Source organism: Hoplias malabaricus, chromosome 6 (assembly GCF_029633855.1).
Source record: "Hoplias malabaricus isolate fHopMal1 chromosome 6, fHopMal1.hap1, whole genome shotgun sequence".
NCBI classification, from domain to species: Eukaryota; Metazoa; Chordata; class Actinopteri; order Characiformes; family Erythrinidae; genus Hoplias; species Hoplias malabaricus.
The window spans coordinates 48,417,778-48,445,648 of NC_089805.1; the positions used below are offsets into that span (position 1 = coordinate 48,417,778).

General features: G+C 41.2%; 2 protein-coding genes across 4 annotated transcripts in view; one reads left to right on the forward strand and one right to left on the reverse strand.

Moving 5' to 3' along the window:
• The window catches only part of LOC136700265 (butyrophilin subfamily 1 member A1-like), a gene marked incomplete at its 5' end in the record, with an annotated part of 12,025 nt that extends 9,645 nt beyond the window's left edge, over nt 1-2,380 (forward strand). Inside the window, one exon of the mRNA XM_066675544.1 lies at nt 2,288-2,380. Within this exon, the coding sequence (XP_066531641.1) occupies nt 2,288-2,380 (93 nt within the window). The remainder of the gene's footprint in view (nt 1-2,287) is intronic.
• A 1,313-nt stretch (nt 2,381-3,693) lies between these two features.
• jupb (junction plakoglobin b) overlaps nt 3,694-27,871 on the reverse strand; it is a 69,267-nt gene continuing 45,089 nt past the window's right edge. For 2 of the 3 annotated variants that reach the window (XM_066674232.1, XM_066674233.1), the window contains exons 9-17: nt 26,831-26,934; nt 24,054-24,392; nt 20,819-20,971; nt 16,461-16,580; nt 14,456-14,606; nt 12,206-12,327; nt 9,668-9,710; nt 5,316-5,467; nt 3,694-4,139 (exon numbers count right to left, since the gene is read on the reverse strand). In XM_066674232.1, the coding sequence (XP_066530329.1) occupies nt 5,331-5,467; nt 9,668-9,710; nt 12,206-12,327; nt 14,456-14,606; nt 16,461-16,580; nt 20,819-20,971; nt 24,054-24,392; nt 26,831-26,934 (1,169 nt within the window). In that variant the 3' untranslated portion in view covers nt 3,694-4,139; nt 5,316-5,330. Of the gene's footprint in view, nt 4,140-5,315; nt 5,468-9,667; nt 9,711-12,205; nt 12,328-14,455; nt 14,607-16,460; nt 16,581-20,818; nt 20,972-24,053; nt 24,393-26,830; nt 26,935-27,871 lie in introns of those variants that run through there. The other variant, XM_066674234.1, reaches the window with a different exon arrangement.

Consider the following 27,871-nt stretch of genomic DNA (forward strand, 5'->3'; position numbering starts at 1 on the left):
TAGTACTATTTGTTTTATAAATCTTTAAAGTGCACTATTTAGACAGTAAGGTGCTGTTTGGGACAGAGCATAGTTTACATGAGATGCCTGGAAAGAAAAGCAAATTCAAAGCTGGCTCGTATTTCCCTGTGTGTTACTGCTCCTTGTTGTGAGTTTTTACAGAGACATCCATATTTTTCCTTTGTTCCATTATTTTATTTGTTCCATGACATCCAAGCAATGCCTGAGCATCTCTTGTCATGTATTTGCTGCTGTCTGGAGTCACTGTAGTGTAGAAAAGAGTTTACGTTTATGAACCTCCTTGGTTCAACTCAACATTGTTGACACATTGTTTTGTGTCAGACACGAACATTAATGATCTTCAGGGAAATACGACGTTAAAACAGGTAAAACATAGGACTTTGGCTAGTGGATTAGAGATGGACTTCAGGACTTCACCGGGGGTCCCCAATGTGTGTGTGTGTGTGTGTGTGTGTGTGTGCGTGTGATGGGATGTTATTAGTGAAGAGTTGTAAAAGATGAACCCGTGACCAGGACACTCTCCTCCGTCAGTTTAAATAAAGTCCTCCATGACCTGGGACAGACCGTTTACAGCAGAATTATTAACACTGAAGTAGGGGGAAACACAGTGGTAGGAACAGGTAGTGTCACTGTCACACAGGGTCCTGGGGCTGTGGGTTTGAGCTCCACTTCAGTGTAGTGTGTTCTCTCTGTGTCTGTATGGGTTTCCTCCGGGTGACTGTCTGTGAGGAGTGTGGTGTGTTCTCTCTGTGTCTGTGTGGGTTTCCTCCGGGTGACTGTCTGTGAGGAGTGTGGTGTGTTCTCTCTGTGTCTGTGTGGGTTTCCTCTGGGTGACTGTCTGTGAGGAGTATGGTGTGTTCTCCCTGTGTCTGTGTGGGTTTCCTCAGACTGGTGTCTTCTAGGGTGAACTGGATATAGACAATGAATGAAAGACTGACGCAGTTAGAACACATGGGCACTGACAGTTTTCTCATTGAATATTTAATATTACACTCTAATCTTGTTGGAATAAATTGGAGAGTTTGTGAGTGAGTTTACACTTTGAAGGGTGTTGTAACTCCACCTGTCATAAAAGTCTCTGAGAGGCTCTTTATCTAGCACTAATTCATTGAACTATATTCTTCTGTGAAAGCTACATTTGTAATAGTTTGACTGTAATTTCATATGTATTACATTACTATTCCTTTCTGTGGAGTTTCATAGAGGTTAAGTCTGTTATTAAGTGTAAGTGAAATCCTCTTTCTGTTCTCAGGCTTTGATTCCTTATGAGATGTAATTTTTTTATATTGTCATATTAAAGTTAAAAGGAGTTATGTAGTCATTTGATGGAATAAATACTCCAGAGATTGTATTGTATTCATTGAATTATTTAAGGAATTAATTTTGATTTTCTGTATATTTTTATAAAGCTCTTAAGGGTTGTCTGTGACATCACACAGTATTAGACTTCATTAACCATCAGTTGGTTCAGTGGCTACACATCCTCTGTCTGACAGCAGTGCAGTATGGATTTCTGACACTTGGGGTCGCTATGAGGCAACTGTTGGTCTTACTATGCCCTTATACAGTGTGTGATGTTTAAATGTAAGACAAAACTAAGACACATTACAGTTCTCTTGGGAGTAGCTGTGTCTCCATGAATCTAAGATAAATATGATGTAAATGATGTTTAATTCTGTTATTAGTAAAGTGTAATATAATAAATCGTTTTCATTGTCAGATTATTAATGTTAATGTTTGTTCAGACATTTGCAGAAGGCTCTCTAACACTGGTATGTTTATTAATGCGGGGGTGGGGGCAAAGCAGTCACATTTCTCCTGAAGTGAAGGGCATTAATCAGGAGTTCACTCCTCTTTGTTAAGCTTCTGTGCTTCTTCTGAAACATTGCTGTGAGAATTTGATGGCATTCAGCCACATAAACCTGCTGTAGTTTTGTTCTGCCAGCAGCTTTAGCCCCTGAACACCAGAACCTGCAGATCCACTGCAGCAGGGGGCGCTGTCCCTGTGGTCTGTGTGGATCCCAATGCCTGGGTGCAGTGAGGGGGACACTGTACTGAATAAACAGCGTCCTCCTTCAGACGAGACGTAACACAGAGGTCCTGAGGGCAGTAAAGACCCCGGGGGCAGTTCCTGGAACAGAGTCAGGCTCAGTGTGACCCCAGTGTCCTAAATCTGCCCCTGTGGTCCCTCTCTCTGTCCTCCTGACCGTCCCCGTCTTCAGTAAACCGCTCTGTCCCTCCCCCTCGTCTCCTCTCGTCCTCACAGCTGGTGTGTGGTGAGGGACTGGAGAGGATCGTCCAGGTGGAGGTGGACACTGGGGGAGGAGGAGGACACTCTCTAATGTCCCAGAGAGTGTGAAGAGCTGTGGGAGTCTAGAACAGCGCTGGAGAAATGGAATTGTTCATTCATTCATTCACTCACTCATTCATAAACAACAGTGAGGTCAGGTTCTGATAAGTTACATATCGTCAGTTCACACATGGTTTAGAGAGGTTTGTGTTTCTCTGTGAATCCCAATGTGATTAGTTTAATCAGAAAAATGTCTGAAAAAGTTTTTACACATCTCTTCAAAATTGCACCTGGAGAGGAATAAAACAGAATTTCAAACAGTTCAGGTTTTTATTGTTGATTTATTTATGAACTCTGAAAGTGTTTAATCTCTGGGGGAGTGTGTGATACACAGATGGGGTCTAAACACTGAGAGAGCTGCAGACTAAAAGATTCTTTCCAATGCAAGGCAAAATCTGCCTGAAAAAACACAGAGGTCTGGATACAGACTAAAATCCACAGAGAAACACTGAGTTTGGTGAAAACACGATGGTTACCATTAATTATAAAAAAATCTATCATAAAAAAAGGAATGTTTTCTAAATAAAGAATAATGTAAACATGAGGAGAAGTGGGATCTGACCAGAGACTAGTCAGGTTTGGGTCAAACAACGAAACAAAGCTTTCTCTTAATAAGCAACAAATATCTCATTATTTTACATTAATTCTGTTTTGTTTATTGATTGTTTTACGTTTTCAATGGAGGACAGTCGTGTAAATCTCTTTTAGCAAATAAATGAAAAAATAATTATATACATCTTTAAAAAACATAAGTAAATAAGGATGAATTACACAGTCGTCCTTAAAGATGGTGTCTACTATGTTTTATTGTTATCTAGAACATCCTGGAGAACCACACTAACAAAACAGAGTGACTCTGGACCACCGCTAAATGGTTAACTATGCTACATTTCTACAGTTGTTTTTGTGTGAGTTATGGATACGATCTGTCGAGCAATAATATGAATGTACAAAAATAATGTCATAATGTTCTTTAAATATCAGGATGTTATTAATGATAAAATGTTATTATAATGTTATAAAATCATCGTAATGGTGACATTTAATTTTCTGATGTTACTGAAATGTTCGGACACTAATTTCATGATGATATTAAAATGTTATAACATTTAAAGTTGAAAATGTTATTTAAATGTTACAACATTATTTAAATCATACATTATTTAAACACAATAATGTTTAAATATTATTTTATCTAAATGTTACAACTACATACATGACTATTATGTCATTGGTTTTTGAATGATTTTATAAAAAAAAAAAAATCATTGAAATGACCCAACGTTTTTAACCAATTGAATTTTAAATGTTAAAATGTGTGTTAAAACGTGTAAAATAAATTTAGTCTTTATTTAAACGTTGTGCCGTATTTCAACTTTATAACATTGTTTACATGTTCAAACCTTACAACTTTAAACATTATGACATAATTAAACGTTATTGTAACGTTCATTTAAGATGTTTAAACGTTATTTAAACATTATGAATTACATGCGGAACCCACCTACACAGTTCAGGGCTCTTTATCTTTTAGTCGCACGATTAAGAACTAAATAAGAAATAACAACCCTGGAGTTCTCACAGAAACACAGACTGAAAGTGAAATAAAAATAAATGTCTTTCTCTCTCTTGCTCTCTCTCTCTGTCTCTCTCCAGCTCTTCATTTCTGTCCAAACCTCAGTTTCATGGAAACATCACACTGTTGGGTCACATGACCTCAAGCCCCGCCTCCTCACGCGTCAGTCATCTCTGGATCACTCTCTTGGACCTGAGGAAGTTTACAAATAAACAGTTATTCTACTATATGGAGTTTAATAAACAGCACTAAAATACTTATTTGTACCATAACAAATACTGGAATTTGTACAATGACAAATAAAGAACCTAAAAAAAGAAAAACAACACATTTGTGTAAAAAAGTCTTCCTCCACTTGTTCTCTCTGTTATGAAACAGCAGTTACACTGACACCTAGTGGCCAGGATGAGGTCCTGTAGTAAACCCTAATCTAACAGTCTATAATTCATATAAAAATAGTAAACATCTTAATGCAATTATAGTTTCAAACAAAGAGGAGCTAATGTTCTGGTGCATCCTCTGTGTCCAGAGACGGCAGTTGACTTGTAGAATGGTCATATTTTTATTTCAAAAGTTTTAATCTGGGCTCCAATCTTATTAAATTTGTGAAAGTATTATATGAAGATCATAAAATAACCCCATAAGCAGATGACATTCTTAGATAAACTGTAAACCCGGAGTCCTCAGTACCAGCTCTTATTAACAACATTCATTTAACTGCTTCCTTCTCAGGAAATAAAATTACCTTCACATCGTCAGAAGGTATGGCAGTAGGAGGATTAATATCAGCCCCTGCATTTCCTTTAAAGAGGAAATTTTACTTAAGTATTTTTGTCACTCTAGAATTCAAACAGTGAATTCCCCACACTTTGTTAGAAAAGATAAAGAGAGACGGAACACAGTGGAATTATTTACCCGTTTCCTTCCTGGTGCATATGGCACTTCACAAAATTAATATTTTACCAAGACTTTTAAACTCATCTTCACCCAATAAAGATGCGTCCTGTTCAGTTCTCTAACAAAGCGACGGAACATTTAAATCATTGGCTAATATCTTTCATATTAAATGGAACAAGATTTATTTTGATGTTTTGCAGCTACTGAGCTCTAAGGGTGGGATGGATATTACATTTTATTTGTGGTTACACACTAAAAACAGATCTTTAAATGGGTAAACTATGAAACACGCTATGTCTGGAAGTTGAACAGTCCTGAGAGAACTAAATGATTTAAAATAAAGGTCTGATTTAATTATTGATTATAAAAAGTGTTCAGTGCTTCATTCCGTGTTAAGAAGGGACTATATAAATAAGAAGGATAGTTCTTTGTAGATATTTGACTGTACCTGCACCTTTACACTGCACTTACCTGTGCTGGTGGGTGTTAAAGAGGCTCAGGGTACACCTGTCTGGGGTCAAATGTCATCTCTGGCATGAACTGTTCATGAATCTCAGGATCCAGAGGGAGAGCATCAATGGGTAAATCAGGAAAACCATACGGAGGATAAACACCATCCAGATCTACAGAGGAGAGAGAGAGAGAGAGACAGAGAGAGAGAGAGATGGGGAACGAAACAGAGAGAGAGAGAGGGAGATGGGGAGCGAAACAGAGAGAGAGAGAGAGAGAGGGAGATGGGGGAGAGAAACAGAGAGAGAGAGAGAGAGAGAGGGAGATGGGGGAGAGAAACAGAGAGAGAGAGAGAGTTTAGTTACTTAAGCAAACTAGAATTTTGTTCTGAACTGAGTGGCTTTAATCAGAGAAGTGCTCCTCCCCTCACTGCATCTATGTGTTGAAAAATACCACAACTGAAGAATTAGTCTATATAAAATGATAATAACCACTTAATAATTATAGTGCATCATTAACATAAGGGAAAACAGCTAAATAATCAATAAGAAAGTAATGAAAACATTCAAAATATTTGTGAAGCAACCAATCACATGAACACCACATGAACTGTGTGTTATTGTGTTATGTGATAATTGTGTGTTGGTCACGCCCTCGTCCTGTCGTATCTGTTTTCTCATGGCTCTGTTTGTTATTGTCCATGTCTCCGCCCTTGTCCCACCTTTGTTCCGCCTCCTTGTCCTTCCTCCTCGTTATCTGTCTCAGGTGTGTCTTGTCTGTGTCATGTATTTAAGTTCCCTTGTCTCACTTGTTTGTCGGTCATTCGTTTCATTCCTCTAGTCATGTTCCTCTTCCAATGTTGCTGTGTCATGTTACCCAGTCCGGTCTGTCTGTCTCAGTCGTTTCCTTTGTCATGTTATTAAGTCTGTCTGTCTTGTTTGCTCTAGCCCTCTGTGTTTAGTTTCTGATTTAGCACTGTGTTTATGTGTTAGCTATATGTGTTTATTTAGCTTTCTAGGTCTTAGTGAATTATCTCTGTCTAGGTCTTTCGTCTGTCTGTCTTTCCCATTTGCTATAGTTCTCCATTTTAGGTTTAATCTGTCCAGCTCTTTGTATTTTAGTTTAGTCTGTTTACCTCCCTGTGTCTGTCTCTGTTAGCTCCCTATGTGTTGCCTTTCTGTTAAAGTCTCTTTGTTTTGTTATAGTCTTTTATTAATAAAGTATCTGTGTTTTAGCGTGTGCGTCCGCATCCATCAGTCCGCCATCCATGATTCCTGACAGTGTTATTCATGGGGCAAGCATTTATTTATAGGCTACCTATTTGTTAAATATACTGCCTTATAATTAATAAATAATAATTATTTATTAAATTGTGCCAGTTAATTGTTTATATTATTAAATGTAATGTAAACCTTTTATTTGTAATTGTCAGGTTCATTTAGTCTAGTGTAAAAGTTCACTGGTGGTGTATTTTTATGAACACTGATTACTTTTACCATGTTGTCTGCAGCAAAGTATAGCCTACTGGAATAAAGGTGCTGTAAGTTAATTATTGCTTTGGTTTATTAAAAATGAACTAGCCAGTAGCTGAAACTGCACCAAGGCCCACTCAGCCACTGCTAATTACACAGTTGCGACTACATGAGCACACACAATCCTTCTTGACAGTTCTGCACACATTTCTGTAAGTCAGACTCTGACCTGGAGCATGAGGGAGGCAAGGTGTGCAGAACAGTGAGACAGTAGGCGAGAGAGGGTGGAAATGTCTAAGTTGGGGGGTGGGAGCTGGAAAAATGCTGTTGATTTTTCATGTTAAATTCTAGTGAGAGCAAATGGAAGCGAGATTAAAAAAATCTGGCCCACTGTGACCTCCACAAGACAGTGATACCACTCCAAAACTAAGTGACTTGTGTATCCTTCATCATCATCTTCATCTTGTCTTCCACTTCCAGTTCATTGTCAGGGTGAGGGTGGGGACAAGGATCAACCAGTAAATTTAGAGCTGTGTTTTTTGGCTCAGTTCCCTGTTCACAATGATGGTCTGACACCCGAGATACTTGAACTCATTCTCTTGTGGTAAGATCTCACCCCCTACCTGACTGTCTGCTGAGAATGTGAACACAACTCAAACTCTGAAGTGAGATGTTTGGTCCTTGTTCTCTCAAAAACACTGACAGCCCATACGTCTGAAGCACAACCCGCAGGACAGCTGGGGAACACAGTCTTCTCCAGATCCACAAAACACATGTAGAGTGGGGCAAACTCTGATGTTCCCATCAATTGTCTGTGAGGGATTGAAGAAATGATCTGACTTTCTCTGGCAGGATGAAATCCACATTGTTCTTCCTGGATCTAAAGGATTAGACTTTCACACAGTTCTCCTCTCCAGAACACTGGCATAGACTTTCCCTGCTGAAAATTGATGCCACAATCATAGGCACACACCCTGGTCCACCTTTTTTGCTAATTTGCTGATTCAAAGGCTTTGTTCTCAATGTCTGTCTGATATTGTAGAGGCATCGCAGCCAAAACAGCCCCGCAATGACTTTGGCCAGTGAAATGGATTCTGACATCCCAGACACATATAGCCTCACGTCTTTCAGGGGGCATGACTCTTGGGTTTAGAAAGATCCTCAAAATGTTCCTTCAAACAACTGACAATACTCTCAGTCGGGTTCAGAGTATCATCATCCTTACAGGTCTCAGCTTGAACAGTGTCCTCCTTCCCCTCCTGCCTCCACCCATTCAGTGAATTGAGAGATACCTGAGCCAGCCAAGATCGAAAAACCTCCTGCTTATATTTGACAGCCTTCCGCACCACTGGCATACACCGCAAGGTTTTTGGATTGCCACTGCAACAGGCACCAACAAGAATGTGACTGCAGCTATATGCAGCTCCTTCCACAATGGAGAAACATGGTCTATTTAGATTCCACATCCCCTACCTCCTCCAGAAGGAGTGAATATCTCTTTCAGAATTGAAATTTGTCATTACTTTGGACAGGGTCCACAGCCAGCATTTATCAGCAAACCCTCACTATACCTTTTGACCTACCACATCTATCTGACATTTTCCTCCACAATCTGACCCAACTCACCACCTGATGGTGATCAGTTCACAGCTCAGTCTTTCACTTTTCACTTTTACCTCGACTAAAACAGACTGTCTCAGTGATCCATGATTCTAAATGTATTCGCATTCTAGGTATTCACGACCTGATTCACACTGCAGTAATATCCTAGTGTCTGAATGGAATCATCCTGCAGCAACCGTAGACACATCTCAGTGACTAGTCTCAGATGTGGACCGTGCTGTGTTTACATTAACCATCACCTTTAAAGTTCAGTGACTGTTATAAACAAATGTAATAATAGTTTTAATAACACATCAACAGTGTTTATATTGCATTTGTGAAACTGAAGTGGTTTTCAGATGCAGGAAGATTTCTTCAGGTTTAAAATTAGAGGAAATAAGAAATCACTCTGGGTTTAATGTTTAATCAAAAGTGAACACAGCTCTGTTTAAAGAGTCAAACCAGTGGAGACTGAAACGAGAAGAAAAAAGAAAACCTGCTGAGAATGAAGAAATTAATCTCCAGAGAGAGAGGGAGAGAGAGGAGAGAGAGAGAGTGAGAGAGAGTAATCCTGACAAGTTTTAGTTTTATTTCACTAATATAAATGTATAATTTATGAATGTATAGCAGTTGGAGCTGAAATATGGAGCAGAGAAACGAGGTCACAGTGAGAGGAGGAACGGAGCGAATGAGAAACGATGGAGAGGGAGGGAGGAAAAGTAGAATGAAGAAAGAATGAGAAAGAGAATATTAGAAAGAAATGAGAAAAATGAAGAAGACGACTGCAAGAGGAGGTGGGAGAATATGAAGAAAATAAGAGATAGAACAAAATTAGAGAAGAAAGAGAGACTGTGAGAGATAAGTCTTGGGAGCAAGAGATAAGGAGGGAGGGGAGTGGAGAGATAGTGATGATGATGATGAAGGTAGTGCTTTCTTGGTTAATTTAAATGCCATGTAAATATGAGTACATTACACATTAGGATACACACACACACACACACACACACACACACACACACACACACACACACACACACAAATCTTTTAGGTGGTTTACAGTGGACTTGAGCCAAATCCATTAAACTCTGAGCAGGATAAAACCCTTCTGACAATGAGATATAACCCTCCAGACACTGGGAATTCTTTACTCTAGACACAGTGGAACATTACTATGAGGATCTGATGGCACTGAACTATATTGTCCCAGATATTATGGTAATATTTATATAAGGTATTAAGGTATGTGTGTATGTGTGTGTGTGTGTGTGTGTGTGTGTGTGTGTGTGTCTGTTTTCTTACCGTCAGGTATGTATCCAGGGTCGAGAGGTATTGCGTTGTGTGCCTGGATGAAAATAAACAAGACTCATTAGACGATATGAAAATAAGACTACATTTAAAAGTGTTCGTAAATGGTTTAAAAACCTGTTTATAACATGGTGATTGATTATGTTTTAAACACTTTAAAAGTCATTAATAATCATTTGTAGCAGAGACAGGGAGTGTGACAGTGATCTCTTTTGTGTCTAAGACTGAAAGGTTCAGAACTTACTGAAAATGGTAAAGAATAGGTAAAGAAAAGGTAAAGAATAAGCTCAGACCTGAGAATTTAGTCGTTTCACATGTTTAGGTTCACACCATGTTATCATCTGTGTATAAAAACACACTCTAATGGTGGTTAATTCACTAAAGGGTTAAACTTATTAACAAATATGTAATAAAGCTGACGGGGTTAACGTCGACTGATGGAGGAGACACAGTGAGGTCAGTATCTGGAGAGATCTGAGGTTTAACTGTAGATGGAGTAATGCATGTTTGCTATTTGGCAAACAACAGGTCATTTCCCTTTTTATCTGTGTTATAACTAATTATTAATGACTGTTAATGTATTATGCATAATGAATAACTATTAATAAACAATGTCTAAAATTTCAAACAATGTCTAAACATTTTTAAATGTAGATTTATTTTACAGTGGTACTGTAGGTCAAACAAACTGAGGTCACATCAACACACACACACACACACACACACACACACTTCAGTCTGTAATTACACACAGCTTATCATACACACACACACACTCACACACACACACACACACACACACACACTTCAGTCTGTAATTACACACAGCTTATCATACACACACACACACGCACACACACACACACACACACACACACACACACACACACGCACACTGCACCATGTCCTTCATGAGAAGTGGTGAATTTGTGAGCACTCTCTCTGTTGAACACAGTTATTCCTCACAGGGTATAACTCTCCTCAGATTAACTTTACTCTCTACTCAGGAGGGTACAATACAACAAACTTTAATCTGCAAACTGTGGCTTTAATTACTGAGAACAACAAACTGAAATCTCTGTGGTGCAGTGATGAGGGAATGACAATAACACAGATGCATTCATCAGAGAAATGGCCAGAAAGAGAAGATGGTGAAGGACATGAGGACCAGCACATCCTGCTCAGTTGCAGTCTTCAGAATCTTCTAAGATTTAAAATCTTACTAAATTCTCCTTTCATTCAACACTTCACCTACAGTGAGTTCTGTTATTCTGCAGTACCATGGACACAGTGCTCTATGGTAAAGAGCTGAAGGATAGGTTTCAACACAAGTGTGTTTTCATATGTGCCCTTATAATCTTAAGGAGAGGAGCCCTGCTGTGGGCTTGTCAGGTTTTGATCTAAGCAGGTCACAGATGTTTCATAGTGAATAGCAAGGTTAGTGAGCAGTGAATAGTGAAGAATGGTGAGCTTTAAATTCAACATCAACTCACAATATTAATTTATTCTACAGAAATTAGGACAATATAATCATAGAGTGAGAAAACTCACCTGTGGAGCTTAGTTCAGGTGTGTGTGGGTCAGTTCAAGTGTATGTAGCTCAGATGTTGTTGTACTCTCGTGTGTGTAGGTGAGCTCAGGTGTGGATAGATGATTACAGGTGTGTGTACATGAGCACAGGTGTGGATAGATGATTACAGGTGTGTGTACGTGAGCACAGGTGTGGATAGGTGATTACAGGCGTATGTAGTTCAGGTATGTGTAGGTGAGCTCGGGTGTGGATAGGTGATTACAGGCGTGTGTAGTTCAGGTGTGTGTAGGTGAGCTCAGGTGTGGATAGGTGATTACAGGTGTGTGTAGTTCAGGTGTGTGTAGGTGAGCTCGGGTGTGGATAGGTGATTACAGGCGTGTGTAGTTCAGGTGTGTGTAGGTGAGCTCAGGTGTGGATAGGTGGTTACAGGCATGTGTAGTTCAGGTGTGTGTAGGTGAGCTCAGGTGTGGATAGGTGATTACAGGTGTGTGTAGTTCAGGTGTGTGTAGGTGAGCTCGGGTGTGGATAGGTGATTACAGGCATGTGTAGTTCAGGTGTGTGTAGGTGAGCTCAGGTGTGGATAGGTGATTACAGGCGTGTGTAGTTCAGGTGTGTGTATGTGAGCTCAGGTGTGGATAGATGATTACAGGTGTGTGTAGTTCAAGTGTGTGTAGGTGAGCTCAGGTGTGAATAGGTGATTACAGGCATGTGTAGTTCAGGTGTGTGTAGGTGAGCTCAGGTATGGATAGATAAGTACAGGTGTGTATAAGTGATTACAGGCATGTGTAGTTCAGATGTGTGTAGGTGAGTTCAGGTGTGGATGGATGATTACAGGTGTGTGTAGGTAAGCTCAGGTGTGTTTAGGTGATTACATATATGTGTAGTTCAGGTGTGTAGATAAGTTCAAGTAAGTTTGTGTCATTCAGGTGGTTAAGCCATATATTACTCAGGTGTCTGAAGGTAAGCTCAGGTGTGTAAAGCTCAGGTGTATATGGACTCACCATGTCCCACGCCACTGGGTCGTGTTTGAAGAGCGAGTGCGTGAGCTCCACTGAGACTCGTTTCCTGTAATCTGAGCTCTTATCCTCTGAGATCCTAAAGAGTACAGCTGCAGCGTAGGTGGCTAGGGAGACAGGTTTGAGACTGTGAGACAGGTGAGTGTAAGACAGGTGACTTTGAGAAAACGGGAGATGAGCATGGGACGGATGTATTTGCGTGAGCCAAGTTAACAGGAGGCACATATATGTGTGAGACAAGTGTGTGTGAAACAGGTGTGCTTGTGTGAGACAGGTGAGTATGGGACAGGTGTGTAAGACAGGTCTATCTGTATGACAGGTGAGTGTGTCTTTTGCTGCTGTAGAAACAGAATTGTGGGTTTAGTGAGGACTGACTTGTCAGTGGGTCTGCACTAATTATGTTCTGTGCAACTGTTTGCATTGGTATATATATGTGTGTGTGGGTGTGTGTGTGTGTATGTGTGTGTATTTAGAACCACTCTCACAACCCCCTATGACCACACAGAGGCCCCAAAATGACCCTCAAATTAAACACTCAGTTTAGCATTAATGAGTGTGTAGAGCTGGTGTATAAATTAGTTAGCAGACCTGTATATGTCAGTATTCCTGAGTGTACTCCTGGTAGTAAAGCAGTACTGTGGTATATTAACAATAGTGAAAATGCATGTCTTCATAAAATTTTTGTCACCACAAATGCTTTGTTGTCCACATTTATTTCTTCTGTTTGCACTGGAACAACACAAAACATCTGAGAGGTCCATTCCTGGAGATCTTTTTGGATTTACACTGATCAGCCTTAACATTATAACTCCATAACTCCAGCAGCACTGCTGTGTCTGATCCACTCTACACCAGCACAACACACACTAACACACCACCACCACGTCAGTGTCACTGCAGCACTGAGAATGATCCACCACCACATCACACCTGCTCTGTGGGGGACCTGAGCGCTGAAGAACAGGGGGAAAGGGGGATAATAAAGTATGCAGAGCAACACAGACTACAGTGTATAATTGTAGAACTACAAAGTGCTCCTGAGTGGTCAGTGAAGCTGAGAGAATGGACAGAAACAAGGAGGTGATCAAAATATGGATGTGTGTACATAATACTGGATTATTTACTATTGCCTTTTGGCCCCCTGCTGGACACAAGTTGTTAATGCAATTGCATTCATCTATAAAAGCATGGGAAAATGCCAGGTCATGGGATAGTATTATGTGGAGTCCAGGGTTTCATGGGGTTTGAGACACACAAACCCCACCATCAGCCACAATATTGCTTTGGCTCCCAGAAATACCAAATCTGACCCTGCTTATATATAGCAGTACTGTAATATGGTAGTGGTACTATACCATGCTAGTGTGTGGTACTGAACAATGGCCAAATTGGGTGAGTGGAGGAGCTCTGTGTATGGGTTTATTGTACTGTATCAGTAATGTCGTGTGCTAGCTGTAGTGTACATATTACAGTTTTTCTCAATTGCTAAAACACAAAACTCAAGAATGAGAATCAAATTCTCAGTGTCCTAAACCCATTTATTGAAATTGTCACCCATTTGGCAGAACCATAAGCACATTTCACCTAGTTAGTCACAGGTTCACAACCCAACAGAGGAGTTCTTCTCTTCATGGTGAGAGAAGATTATGACTGGCAACTCTCTTTCAGCAAAATCTCTTGCAGGCCATGGAACCAGCCTGTAATGACATAGGGGTGGATGCATGCCAAGCATGGATCCGGCATACTAGGAGTTATTTCCCATGCTGCTTGGCCAGGGAGAATGTGGCCTGTGCTGTAGATGAAGTCCTGTGGCACTAGAGTAGATACTGTATGCACTTATATATATTTACACACTAGATAATTACTAATTTTTGTTAAACAAGAGTTTTGAAACTGCAGTTTCCTTTGTAGACAATAAAGATTATTTCTACAGCTTCATGATCTGATCACTGTGTTTTCCTTTTTTCAGTGTTGTGTGTAATGACTGTTCAGTGGTGTTTATCATTGTGATTGACACGAGGCCTGATTTGACAACATTGTTTGGTGTTGAGCACTGCGTGGACTGTTTTGAGGCAACAGTTTGGTTTTGCAGGAAGAGTCAGAGGTTTTGTGAATTTAGTGTGTGAATTGGGTTTTGTGTTTACAGTTTGGAGAAATGGATGCATGGTTTGAGGAAATGTGTCTTGGCATTTGAGAAAAACTGTAATAGTACTGTATAAAGTGAGTGGTACTGACCGATGCCCTCATTGGGCGAGTGGAGAAGCTCCATCAGAGGAGCAGAAGCCCCTTCAGCATCAATGAGCTCTGCAGACTGTTTATCTAGAGCCAGCTCACACAGAACCCCAGCAGACACCCGCTTCACGTTCTCCACATACGAGTACAGCAGCTACGAGGGGGCAATGGGGAGATTACACAATGTTGTTAGCAATATTTCTTATTCCATATACTGTAAGCATGACCAGTTTTCTCCTGTAACATATCAACCTTTTTACTCATTTAAATGTGCAATTTTCTGGTCAAGAAAGAAAACAAAAACAAGAAACGATGAAAGACAAGGAAAAGAAAAGAAAAACACAAATGAGTGACAATTCTATCCTTTGTTCCAAACTTCTGAGGAATAACTGACTCTTTGTTGTATGATTTATTCCTATTTCAAAGGTTTTGACATCAATTACATTTTTTAAAATCTTTCCATTTAAACATTATTACAAAATGTTTTATTTCAGATCTCTAGTTTCAAATCTTAAGCCTTGTATTAAAATGAAAATAGTGGAAGATAATAGTAGAGGGACACTTTTATTCAGTTTCAAGGTTGTGGCACCTGTAAGAACAGTGGAACAGTGTTCAGTCTTGTACAAACTGCGGGGTGGGTTTCAGTACCTGTACGAACAGCGGGGTGGGGTTCAGTACCTGTACGAACAGCGGGGTGGGGTTCAGTACCTGTACGAACAGCGGGGTGAGGTTTAGTACCTGTACGAACAGCGGGGTGAGGTTCAGTACCTGTACGAACAGCGGGGTGGGGTTCAGTACCTGTACGAACAGCGGGGTGAGGTTCAGTACCTGTACGAACAGCGGGGTGGGGTTCAGTACCTGTACGGACAGCGGGGTGGGGTTCAGTACCTGTACGGACAGCGGGGTGGGGTTCAGTACCTGTACGGACAGCGGGGTGGGGTTCAGTACCTGTACGGACAGCGGGGTGGGGTTCAGTACCTGTACGGACAGCGGGGTGGGGTTCAGTACCTGTACGAACAGCGGGGTGGGTTTCAGTACCTGTACGGACAGCGGGGTGGGGTTCAGTACCTGTACGGACAGCAGGGTGGGGTTCAGTACCTGTACGAACAGCGGGGTGGGGTTCAGTACCTGTACCTTAGTGCTGCATGTAATATTTTGTAACGCCATGTTCTTTTGTAGAATCGCAAGACTGCCATATCACAGGGAGGACGTCTATGTTGAACCCACACCAAGACACCTCATTTTTGACATGGTCCCTCAAAGATAAATACTGTATATAACAGCAGAGAATGTTTCAGCTGGATTCCTCAGACCGTCTATATGAATATATTTATAGGGATGAAGCTGGGGTCAATCTCGCCAAAAAGGAGGAGGAGAGGCAGGAACAGGTTTCAGTACCTGTTCAGTCTTGTACAAACTGCGGAGTGGGGTTCAGTACCTGTACGAACAGCGGGGTGGGGTTCAGTACCTGTACGGACAGCAGGGTGGGGTTAAGTACCTGTACGGACAGCGGGGTGGGGTTCAGTACCTGTACGAACAGCGGGGTGGGGTTCAGTACCTGTACGAACAGCGGGGTGGGGTTCAGTACCTGTACGAACTGCGGGGTGGGGTTTAGTACCTGTACGAACAGCGGGGTGGGGTTCAGTACCTTTACGAACAGCGAAGTGGGTTTCAGTACCTGTACGGACAGCGTGGTGGGGTTCAGTACCTGTACGGACAGCGGGGTGGGGTTCAGTACCTGTCCGAACAGCGGGGTGGGGTTCAGTACCTGTGCGGACAGCGGGGTGGGGTTAAGTACCTTTACGAACAGAGGGGTGGGGTTCAGTACCTGTACGAACAGCGGGGTGGGGTTCAGTACCTGTACGAACAGAGGGGTGGGGTTCAGTACCTGTACGAACAGCGGGGTGGGGTTCAGTACCCGTATGAACAGCGGGGTGGGGTTGAGTGCCTGTACAAACAGCGGGGTGGGGTTCAGTACCTGTACGAACAGCGGGGTGGGGTTCAGTACCTGTACGAACAGTGGGATGGTCTGCATACTGGCGATTTCTCCTCTGTTTATGGGATCTCTGGCGAGGATGTGTAGAGCTCCAGTGCAGCCTTCTACAATCTCCTCCATACGAACTCCATCCTTCAAGGTACACAGAACACACACTGTTTATTTTATACCTTTTTTCTGCATAAAGAGGCACATCCAACAGAAGTATTGTACACATCCTCTAGAGGGCGCCTTGCTCATATATTGAAATCCAGGCCAGAAGTGGATGCCCATAAAAGGAGTTGTGGGTGTGAACCGGGTTTCTGTGGGACAGCAATGAACGTGGTGTAGAACCATCAACAGATCATTAAGGAGGTCCTTCTCAACAGTGCTACAAGCTAACACTGCACAAATTACACTCCTTTAAGAGCTGGTAATTCAGAGAGGTGTTAGCCTGTAAAGGTATCACTATTAAATGTCTTAATGGTGTAGGACCAGTGTATTTATCAGATCTGCTACAGAGATATGAGCCGAGCAGAGCTCTCAGATCTTTAGGAACTAGACTTAGTCCTGACCGAGAATATTAGAAAATCCCTGACACTTTTAAATCAAGACTGAAACATTCCTGTTTGAGCAGCTACAGCTCAGTTTAAAACATTCTGCACTTTTATTCTGTAACAGCACTTTCTCAACTCAACTCAACTCAACTTTATTTATAGAGCACTTTAAAAAACACCAACAGTTAAAACAAAGTGCTGTACAAAAGATGTTTATAAAACAAACTAAAACAAAATAAAATAAGCAATAAGGAAAAATAAATAACTTAAATAAAAACAACACTAATAAAATTAATAAAACAAAACAAACGTCTCATGCTGAGTTGAAAGCCAAGGAATAAAAATGGGTTTTAAGATAAGTTTTAAAAACCAAAAGTGAAGAAGCCTGCCTAATCTGTAATGGCAGGCTATTCTACAGTTTCGGCGCAGCAATTGAAAAAGCTCTATCTCCTCTGAGCTTACGTTTTGACCTCGGCACCTCCAGGAGCAGCTGATCTGACCTGAGGCACCGAGCAGAGATGTGGGGGTGTAGCAGCTCAGTGAGGTAAGGTGGGGCGAGTCCATTTAAAGATTTGAAAACAAATAAAAGAATCTTAAAATGTACTCTAAAATGCACAGGCAACCAGTGGAGAGAGGCCAGAATGGGAGTGATGTGTTCCCTCTTACGTGATCCCGTTAAGAGTCGGGCGGCAGCATTTTGCACCAATTGGAGACGTCTGAGGGAGGACTGGCTGACTCCAAAATACAGTGCATTGCAGTAATCCAACCGGGATGTGATGAAGGCATGGATTACTGTTTGAAAGTTCTCGTAAGAGAGAATTGGCTTCACCTTTGCCAGCTGCCTCAGGTGGAAAAAGCTGGACCTAACTACTGTGCCTATTTGGCGGTCCAATTTAAAATCACTGTCCATCTTAAAACCCAAATTTAAGATAGTTGGCTTCACATACAAAGTCAAGGGGCCCAAATCAACTGGAGGGGCTTCACAGGGACCAAACACCATCACTTCTGTTTTGTTTTCGTTAAAATGTAAAAAATTTAAAGCCATCCAGTCTTTAATGTCATTGAGACATAACAACAGTGGTTTAATCGAGAAAGCATCTTTCTTCTTTAAAGGGACATATATCTGGCTGTCGTCAGCGTAACAGTGAAATGCAATGCCATGTTTTCTCAAGATAGAGCCCAATGGGAGCAGATAAAGTGAGAAAAGGAGGGGTCCTAAGATTGAGCCCTGTGGAACTCCATATGATAGGGGAGCTGAGGAGGATTCTGAGCCAGCAAAACTAACACACAAAGTTCTGTCCGTCAGATAGGACCTAAACCAGTCCAAAGCACTACCACAAATGCCGACTAGATGCTGCAAGCGGGAAACTAAAATGTTGTGATCCACTGTGTCAAAAGCAGCAGTTAGATCCAGCAGGACAAGAATTGCATGGTCCCCAGAATCATTGGCCAGGAGAATGTCATTAAAAACCCTGAGCAACGCTGACTCTGTACTATGCAAGGTTTTAAAACCAGACTGAAAAACCTCCAGAATATTATGCTCATCCAAAAATAATTTCAGTTGAGCATAAACAACTTTCTCCAAGATCTTTGAAATAAAAGGCAGCTTGGAAATAGGCCTATAATTAGCCAATACTGTATGGTCGAGGCCAGGTTTCTTGAGCAGGGGTTGTACTACAGCATGTTTAAAACTCACAGGAACAACACCAGAAGACAGGCTGCTGTTAATAATGGCCAGAACCTGCTGCCCTATAGTATGAAAAATCTCTTTAAGAAAGTGAGGAGGCAAAACATCACAAGGAGAACCTGAGGGCTTTAAATGGCCCACCACATCCTCCAAGTGCGACAGAGTCACCGGCTCAAACCCAGCCAAGCAAGGGGCAGAGTCAGAGGGGTCAACAGCAGGAGCTGTGATAAGAGCTCTTGCAGTAACAATCTTATCAATAAAAAAGTGCAGAAAGTCATTACACATGTCAGGAGATGCTTCCAAACAGACAGGCCGAGGGGCCTTAAGAACAGAGTCAATGGTTTTAAATAACACACGTGGCTTATGACAATTTGCCATAATAATATTTGACAAGTGTTCTCTCTTAGCCTCTTTGATGGTGCTCTGGTATGAACGCCAGCAGTCTTTTAACATTTGAAATGAAACCTGCAGCTTATCCTTTTTCCATCGGCGTTCAGCTCTGCGACACTTCTGCTTTGCTGCACGCGCTCGGTCATTGAACCAGGGCTCAGGTTTAACTTTGGGCTGTTTAGTTCTTAATGGAGCCACTGAGTCCAGTATGGTTCGGCAGGAGGAGTGAAACCAGGAGCTGAGCTCCGTATTAACAGAGGCTGAGTCAGGAGGAGGACAAAGCTGGTCGAAAGCGCAGGTGAACTGACCGGCAGTGAAAGAGTTAAAACTCCGACCAAGCCGAGCAGGAGCGCAAGGTTTAAAAGCAGCACAGGAGAAAACAACATCAAATAAAACAGGCATGTGATCAGAAAACTTTAGTTATTTTCTTTTATTGTAACATTTTAAATAGTTTTAATCATTTTTATCATGTTTTATTTTACTCTGTTTATGTATTTCATTTTTATTGCACTATTTTAATTGTTTTTGTTGATTTTATTATTTTTATTATTGCTTTTAATTTAACTGTTTTTTGTGTAAAGCACTTTGAATTGCTCTTGTATGAAAGGTGCTCTATAAATAAACTTGCCTTGCCTTGTAGCATTATTGATACAGAGCTAGTTAATGAGCTGAAAATTCAGAATAGTGTTAGCATGTAGCATGGAGCATTACTGATACAGAGAGCAGGTCATTCAGAGTGGTGTTAGCTTGTAGCGTGTAGCATTATCGGTATGGGGCTCTGTTGTGTTCAGTGGTGAAATGCACAGAACAAAAACGGATCTGGTTTGAAAGCGCATTATTTCCTTATATGGACTTATAGCTCCTTATATAGACATCCAGCATAGTCCCAGAACTCCTTACATGGTCATGTGCTCATGAGTTTAGTATCCAGAGGGAGCAGTGAAGTTAATTCCTGTTTTCCTCAGCTCCCGATTCACAGCTGTCTACTATTCTCTGTAGAGCTGTTTAAACCCTGAGCTCCGTCTGCAGGAAACTAACGCTGTGGTGTATTTGAGGCTAATTTTCCAAACTGCTCCATAATAAACACAGTAGCTCCACACAGAGATAATGCCGTTAGCATCCGTAAAGACTCAGATAAACAGATTATTCCAGAGTGTGGCGGTAATGATGGAACATTACTGACTTCTGTTCACATTTCACAGCAATTTTACACCACATTATTCACGCTGTGTCCGCTTGCTGTAACTAAACGAGTTCAGAGTGAGTAGCATTAGCAGGAATGAGGACAGACTACTGTATCCTACGATTTTAAACACAACAAAATCCAGCCTGAGACTGAACAGGGTTGTCAATTATAATCATTAAATTAAAAGAATTAAACACTTGAAATATATCAGTCTGTGTGTAATGAATGAGTGTAATGTACAAGTTTGACTTTTTGAATGGAATTACTGAAATAAATCCACTTTTTCATGATTTTCAAATTTTATGACCAGCACCTGAATATTCACTGATTTGTGCTTTGCAAAGTTTGCTAATGCACATAAGAGGAGTGATTGTGTGTTATCACCTGTGTGTATATCCTCAGTGCAGGTGTGTGTTATGGTAATGAGCTGGTTTAATTTCCTCAGTGTTTGTGTAACAGAGCTGACCCATATTTCTTCAGTGTGGGAGTGTGTTATGGAGCTGACATTCTGAATTTCCTCATTGTGTGTGTGTGTGTGTGCGTGTGTGTGTGTGTGTGTTACAGGGCTGACCTGGTACGTCTGCTGAGAGCTGGACCCGAGTCTCTGAGTGTCCTGATGAGCCTTCAGCAGTAAATTGACCAATCGCGGGATAGCGCCTGCCTCTCTTAGTGGTGCCTGATTGGCTGGGCATAGCGCCAGGTTCCGGATCAATCCCACTGTGGCCTATAGGGAGACACGACTTTAGACTCCAGAAATATGTCATTACTGACATCAACAGACAACAAAGGATTAATAAACTCATCAGTGTTTAATAACTCTAAAGCTAACATTAATTAAATAATAGAAAACCATAAAGAATAAATAATCAGGCTGAAAACTCTCTTCACTGAGGCACCAGTCTCTGCTCTTTCAGTGCATTACACTAGATGGAGTTGAACCCTGCTGTGAGGGTTTGATGACATTCAGCCACATCAATATATCTGAGGGTGGTGATTAGTTTGGGAACACCACACCACACCACAGTCCCCAGAGGAACTGGATGGAGCTCCGTCATTCCAGAGAACACACTTCCACTGCTCCACAGCCCAAAGCAGAGGGGCTTTTACCCTTGTGACCCACGTTAGCATTGGGAGTGGTGATATAAGGCTCATGTGCAGCTGCTCCAGATTGACCCATTTCATTTTTTGTGTCCACAGTGGGTGCAGCTTAAAGCATTTATAAATTATGTATCACTCTAAATAATAATGAAATGATTGTATTCTTTTTTTAAATTAATTTATTCACTTAAATAAGTTTGCATTAAATATGCTCCAAAATAAGAAAAATGTGTCTAGACTTCCAAGGTTTAAACGAGCAGAAAATCACTGCATATGTGAGGAAGGTTTTATTTCCCTGTCTGCAGAGGTTATTAATCTTAATTTAATACAAAGCAGAAATCATTTTTTATTAGTTTTATTAATGGAACAGACCCTGTGTGAACTGAGGCGTGGAAATCCTCTTTCTTTAATAAAAGCCCTCTGTCTGGACAAATAACACTTATATTTAAGTTTCCAGTGAGATTTAAATTCACACATATTACCACCACTAATAATAATAATAATAATAATAATAATAATAATAATAATGATAATACAAAAATAGTAAAGCTGTGAATGTACAGTTTGCAGTCACACAGAAATCTACAGACCATTCTTTAAATGAGTTCATTTGAATTTAATTGATCAATTCCATAATTGAAGTGTAATAACGGTCTCTTCTATGTTTATATAAAAGTATATAAAGGGTTATACACACACTCAGAGGAGAACCTTAACCACTGATTCTCTTCATTGCCTCAACACACTCAGAGGAGAACACTAAACGCTGATGTTGATAATCAGCTCAGCACACTTGGATGAGAACATTAAAAAAATCCCTATTTCTGTGTGTTCTCTGTGGAAGAGGTGTCAAATCTACACTCAGAAAATCACAAGGATTTGTCCAAACACTTTCTCTCACAAATGTAACACAGCAGTCAGTCCTCCTTTCAGTTCTGTAGGAGCAAGGACTATAAAGATGATTGTTCTCTGGATCAATTCGCTTCTGCACATCACACACACACACACACACACACACAAACACACATACACACATACACACATACACACACATACACACACATACACACACATACACACAGACTCTCACACTTCTGCACCACTGCTCTGATGCAACTGAGTGTCAGATCATGGGTTCAGAATTGGACTGACCGGTCAGAATGATACGCGCGCACACACACACACACACACACACTGACACACACACACACACACAGTAAAACGAAAGTGACTAACTCGACTTACTTTTAGTCGAACCTTAGATGAAGCCAGACTGACTGCTCTGCACATGCTCAGTTTAACTGACAGTTGTTTATTCTACACTGCAACACCTGATTTATTTCATTTTATTCCACGTGTTTCCAGGTGTATTACTGACATGTATAATATAAACATGCTCATCCAAAGCTTATAGTTTTAAGTGTTTATACATATGGGTGATAAATTATCTGAAAAAAAAGATAATAAACTGACACAACTATAAGTGGTTTTCTTCCAAACCAAGGAGTATGAGTTCGCCTTGTGTTGCTTTGTAATACTGAGTTTTCATAAACAAAATTCATGATCTGGAGATAAAATTATCTTGGTGTTATCCTGGATACCACACTCTCATCTGATTCACATGTTAATAAAGTCAGGCAATCTGCATTCTCTCATCTCAGAAACATAGCTCATATTCATTTATACCGTTCCTACACTGATGCTGAGCGCCTAACACACCTCGACTACAGCAATGCTCTCCTGACTGGTCCGCCTTCTCACACTGTAAACAAAATACAGCTCGGGCAAACGCAGCCACCCGGCTACTGACACCCACCGCCTGCATCAACACATCTCAGCCATAATCAGAAACATACACTGGTTACCTGTGTCACACAGTCACTTATAAAACACTGATAATCACAAATAAACCTCTACACACCGCTGCACTAAGATACACATCTGAATCTTTAACCCCATACTGTCCATCAGAGAGCTGAACTTCTCCAGAAACTTCTCCCACAGGTCATCGAACAATACTTTTATTTCATCCCAACAGCCAGCCACTGTGACCTTGAAGGAACTACATTACTCTGAAGTTACGCAATAGTTTATTTAAGTTTCTACAAAACTAACTTTATTAACTAGTTTTAAACATTATTTGACATTCTTTGTCATGATATAAACGTTGTTTGCTAAGATGCTTTCTAAACGTTTCCTGAATGTCCTGAAGTCTGCTGATAATAACATTCAAAAACTAGTGATTTGCCATGAGTTTGTGTTTTCTATAATGTATAGAAAACACATAATGTACTGTCATACACACATTAACACACACACACACATGATAAACACTCTAATATACACGGTAATAAACAGAATAACACACACTAACAGGCACAATAATTCACTGTATTCACTGTATAATACTCACATTATCATACACATTATTAAACTAATACACACACTAATGTATTCTGTAAGTTAAAATCCAGGGGGGGTTTTTGGGAGGGGGTTATGATGTCACAGCTCATGGGTGTTTGACTCTGATTTGTTTTAGGCTGAATTTGGACAAAGTAATTAGTCACTGAAACAACAATCCTACGTAGAAACCTGAGCAGTGGACGTGGACTGACATCTATCTCCCACATCGTTCTCAGCCTGATGTTCTATGTGCCTTGTTTCTCAGCTCCTTACAGGTGAAGGTGTACACTGTAAATGTGACTGACCTTGACCACAGGCCAGTAGTAGGGCTGTCCGAGCAGCTTGGTGATGGCGGGGATGCCATAGTGCAGCCGCACAGCATTCTGGGCCAGTTCTGCATGTGGATGTCTGCTGGTGAGGTGACGAAGAGCGCACACGGCCGGTTCGCAGACGTCCTCTTTCTGCCCCGCCCTCAGAACGGCGAGGATCAGAGACTCCACCCCCCCACTCTGGCACACCAGGGCCTTGTTCCGGCTGTTGTTACACGTCAGGTTACTGAGGATACCTGTCGCACACGTGAGCATGTTCAGGTCATCAGAGCCAAGCTGAGTGACCAGGATCTGCAACAGGCCGTCCAGTCCCTCCTAATCCACACACACACAAACACAGAGAGAGAGAGAGAGAGAGAGAGAGAGAGAGAGAGAGAGAGAGCACAACATTTTAGAGAGTGTAGCAGGGAGAGGAGTACAATAATAATAATAATAATAATAATAATAATAATAATACATGAAATTGTATTTAACTTAATAAATGTTTAACTGTTATATAAATACAATAATAACACATTCATAAAGTATTTTACAAAAATGTTACTATTAAAAACTACTGGAAAATCGGAAAAGATGAAGATGATGATGATGATGATGATGATGATATAAACTGCTTGTTAATAGTGTACTGTTAAGAAACAGACCTTAATATACTTATCTTATGTCTTTCATTTATTATGGTAACATTTATAATATGGTTCTCATATAAAATGTAAAATGTGGTGATTTTATTCCTGTCCAGATACAAGAGTTTTTCTCTTATGAAACATGGCTCATGATATTCCCCCGACTAATCCAGTCCCAATCAGGCTAAAGTTACACTTCTGGCTTTACACCAAGATACTGATCCATGTCTGTACACCATCCTTTAATAAACACTGGACTTGTGTCCTGATTTTTCTCCTAAAATCAATCATCAACTTTTCCACTGAATACTGAGAGCCAGAAAATCGAAGCACAGCCTAATTAGAGCTGATCCTCCTTTTCTGGAAGCTAACTGCTGTAGAATACGCTACACAATTAAAGTGATTCAAATTAAACTGGATTAATTAAAGCATGTTCCCACCCCACTCCACTTTACCCAAGATCTGTAAACAAACAGCTCAGAGACACAGACATCAGCAGAAGATCTCTCAACCCGTAATTACCTCCATCTCCCAGAAAACATTCCACACACACTCACACACACACACACACACATACACACAAACACAAACACTGTTAATGAGGGCTCAGTCTGTGTGTGTGTGTGCAGCTGTGCTCTGCAGGGAACTCTCCTCCAACACACATAAAACTGTCCCACACTCAGAGTATCATGAACCTATTGAAGCTGAATGAGCAGGGGCTAATGGGCGGGGCTACATTTCTGTAGCTTGAAGGGGAGGGGCTAAACTGCTGTAGGCTTAATGGGCAGAGCTGACTTGCTGTAACTTGAAGGGGAAGGGCTAAACTGCTGTAGGCTGAATGAATGTCTAATGTCCTGTACGTTGAAGGGGAGGGGCTAAACTGCTGTAGGCTGAATGGGTGGGGCTGACTTGCTGTAGGTTGAAGGGGAGGGGCTAAACTGCTGTAGGCTGAATGGGTGGGGCTGACTTGCTGTAGGTTGAAGGGGAGGGGCTAAACTGTTGTAGGTTGAATGGGCGGGTCTAATTTGCAGTAGGTTGAAGGGGAGGGGCTAAACTGCTGCAATTCTTTACATTTCATTTAAGAAATAATTTTGACTCTATTTTTTATCTATTTTCTCATTCTTCTCTGCTTCAACACACTAAAGTAATGACACAGAGGGAGGAACAGAATGATAAAAGAGAGATAAAAGAGAAAGAGAGAGATAAAGAGGAATACAGGAAGAAAGGGACAAAGGAAGGGAGTATGACGTGTTTATGCTACAGAGCTTTTGTTTACGAGCAGTTAATGAAATACAGCAAGAAATAATTAGATGTCAGTCATCCCAGCTCTCACCCCAGAGAGAGAGAGAGAGAGAGAGAGTACAGAGAGTGAGAGTACAGAGAGAGAGAGAGAGAGAGAGAGAGAGAGAGAGAGAGAGAGAGAGTACATAGAGTGAGAGTACAGAGAGAGAGTGAGAGTACAGAGAGAGAGAGAGAGAGTACAGAGAGTGAGAGTACAGAGAGAGAGAGAGAGAGAGTACATAGAGTGAGAGTACAGAGAGAGAGTGAGAGTACAGAGAGAGAGAGAGAGAGAGAGAGAGAATACAGTGGGAGAGAGAGAGAGGGAGCTGTAGAGAGAGACTGTTGCTAAGTGATGACAGTGTGATTCAGTAAATGCCTGTATTATCTGGGAGCGCCGGGAGCCGAGCGACTGAGAGGACCCTCTCATTTCTGGAAGCTGTCTGTGGTGAAGCAGTGGTAGTCTCTGACCCTGTAACACTCTGTTACTGACTGCTTTACCACGTCATATTTCAGCATTAAAGACCCAGCAAGAACAGTCTGTTTAATTCTCAAAGATTCAGAAATGTTAGTATTATTTTTAATTATATTATTGATTTTATGAATGTAAAACCTAACAAATATAAATGTGACCGTCACCTGTAGAACCTGACAGCGCAGTCACAGTGTGTTCTGGGGCGTGTCACTGGGCTGCTCCACTTTTTCATGACTGGGTGAGAGGGGGCTAGAAGCTGCCTTGTGTGTGTGTGTATTTGTGTGTGTGTGTGATCCTGACCAGAATGAAGTGCATACTGAAGAATGAATGAGCAGGGTATGGGCTGTTTAAATGCTAAGAGCTGAATGTCCCACCTGCTTGGTAGCAGCATCCGAGAGGTTTCGAAGCGTCCACAAACAGTTCTGAACCAAACGCTGACTGGAACCGGTCAGATGCTGACCTAGAGCCTGCATACCACCTACAGAGAGAGAGAGAGAGAGAGAGAGAGAGAGAGAGAGCAAGAGAAGAGAGAGAGAGAGAGAGAGAGAGAGAGAGAGAGAGAGAGAGAGAGAGAGAGAGAGAGAGGCCTATATTTCAGACACACTGTGCCTGTTCTTTTGGGAGTTGTGGTCAATGACACTGACTCTCTCAGTTCACACAGTGGGGAAAAGTGACCTCATTATGTTCTGCTTCTTTATACCTGACATAGATGTGATTTGGATCACATTCCACTAAATTCTGTTCCAAATCCAATTCTTATCAAGCCGAATAAGTGTGAACAGCTAGATCTGAATTCATGAGGGTTTCACGTTAATCCGTCTTGACCCTCCTCATCATTTCACACTGGCGGAAGGGAAAGATAGACCACAGCAGTGAGGCAGTGAGTCCATGTGTGTGGATCCAAAGCCTTTTCAGTTTATTGTGATGAGTTTAGGGAAAAGGAATGGACCGGTCACGAGAAAATAAAACTGGTGGAAACTAGTGGAAACAAAACCAATTTTAGGTAAACAATTTTGAGATGAACATTCCAACACCCGGCCTGTGGATAATCCCTGACTTTGGGAATCAGTTCATGTTTTAATCCTCTGAAACAGGTCTGAGTGTGATTCAGCGCTGCTGTAAACACAGTCCACTTCACTTTGGGCAGTACACACGGACTGGTCCCTCTGGTCAGAGAGTGTGAGGTTTTATAGTAAAGAGTATGAGGCTCAGTTCAGGAGCATGGTCTGTTCAGACTGCTGTTCAGACTACTGTGTGAACAGTCGGATGGAGAAATGGGGTTTGGGTCACTGCTCCCTGCTGTTTGTACGTTGTCTGGACCATAGAGGAGACTGGAGTTTAAATATCTCTCTCTACTACGTTTAATTACATGGAAATCACTTCAAAGACTGATTTCATTGGATGTTTACCCACTC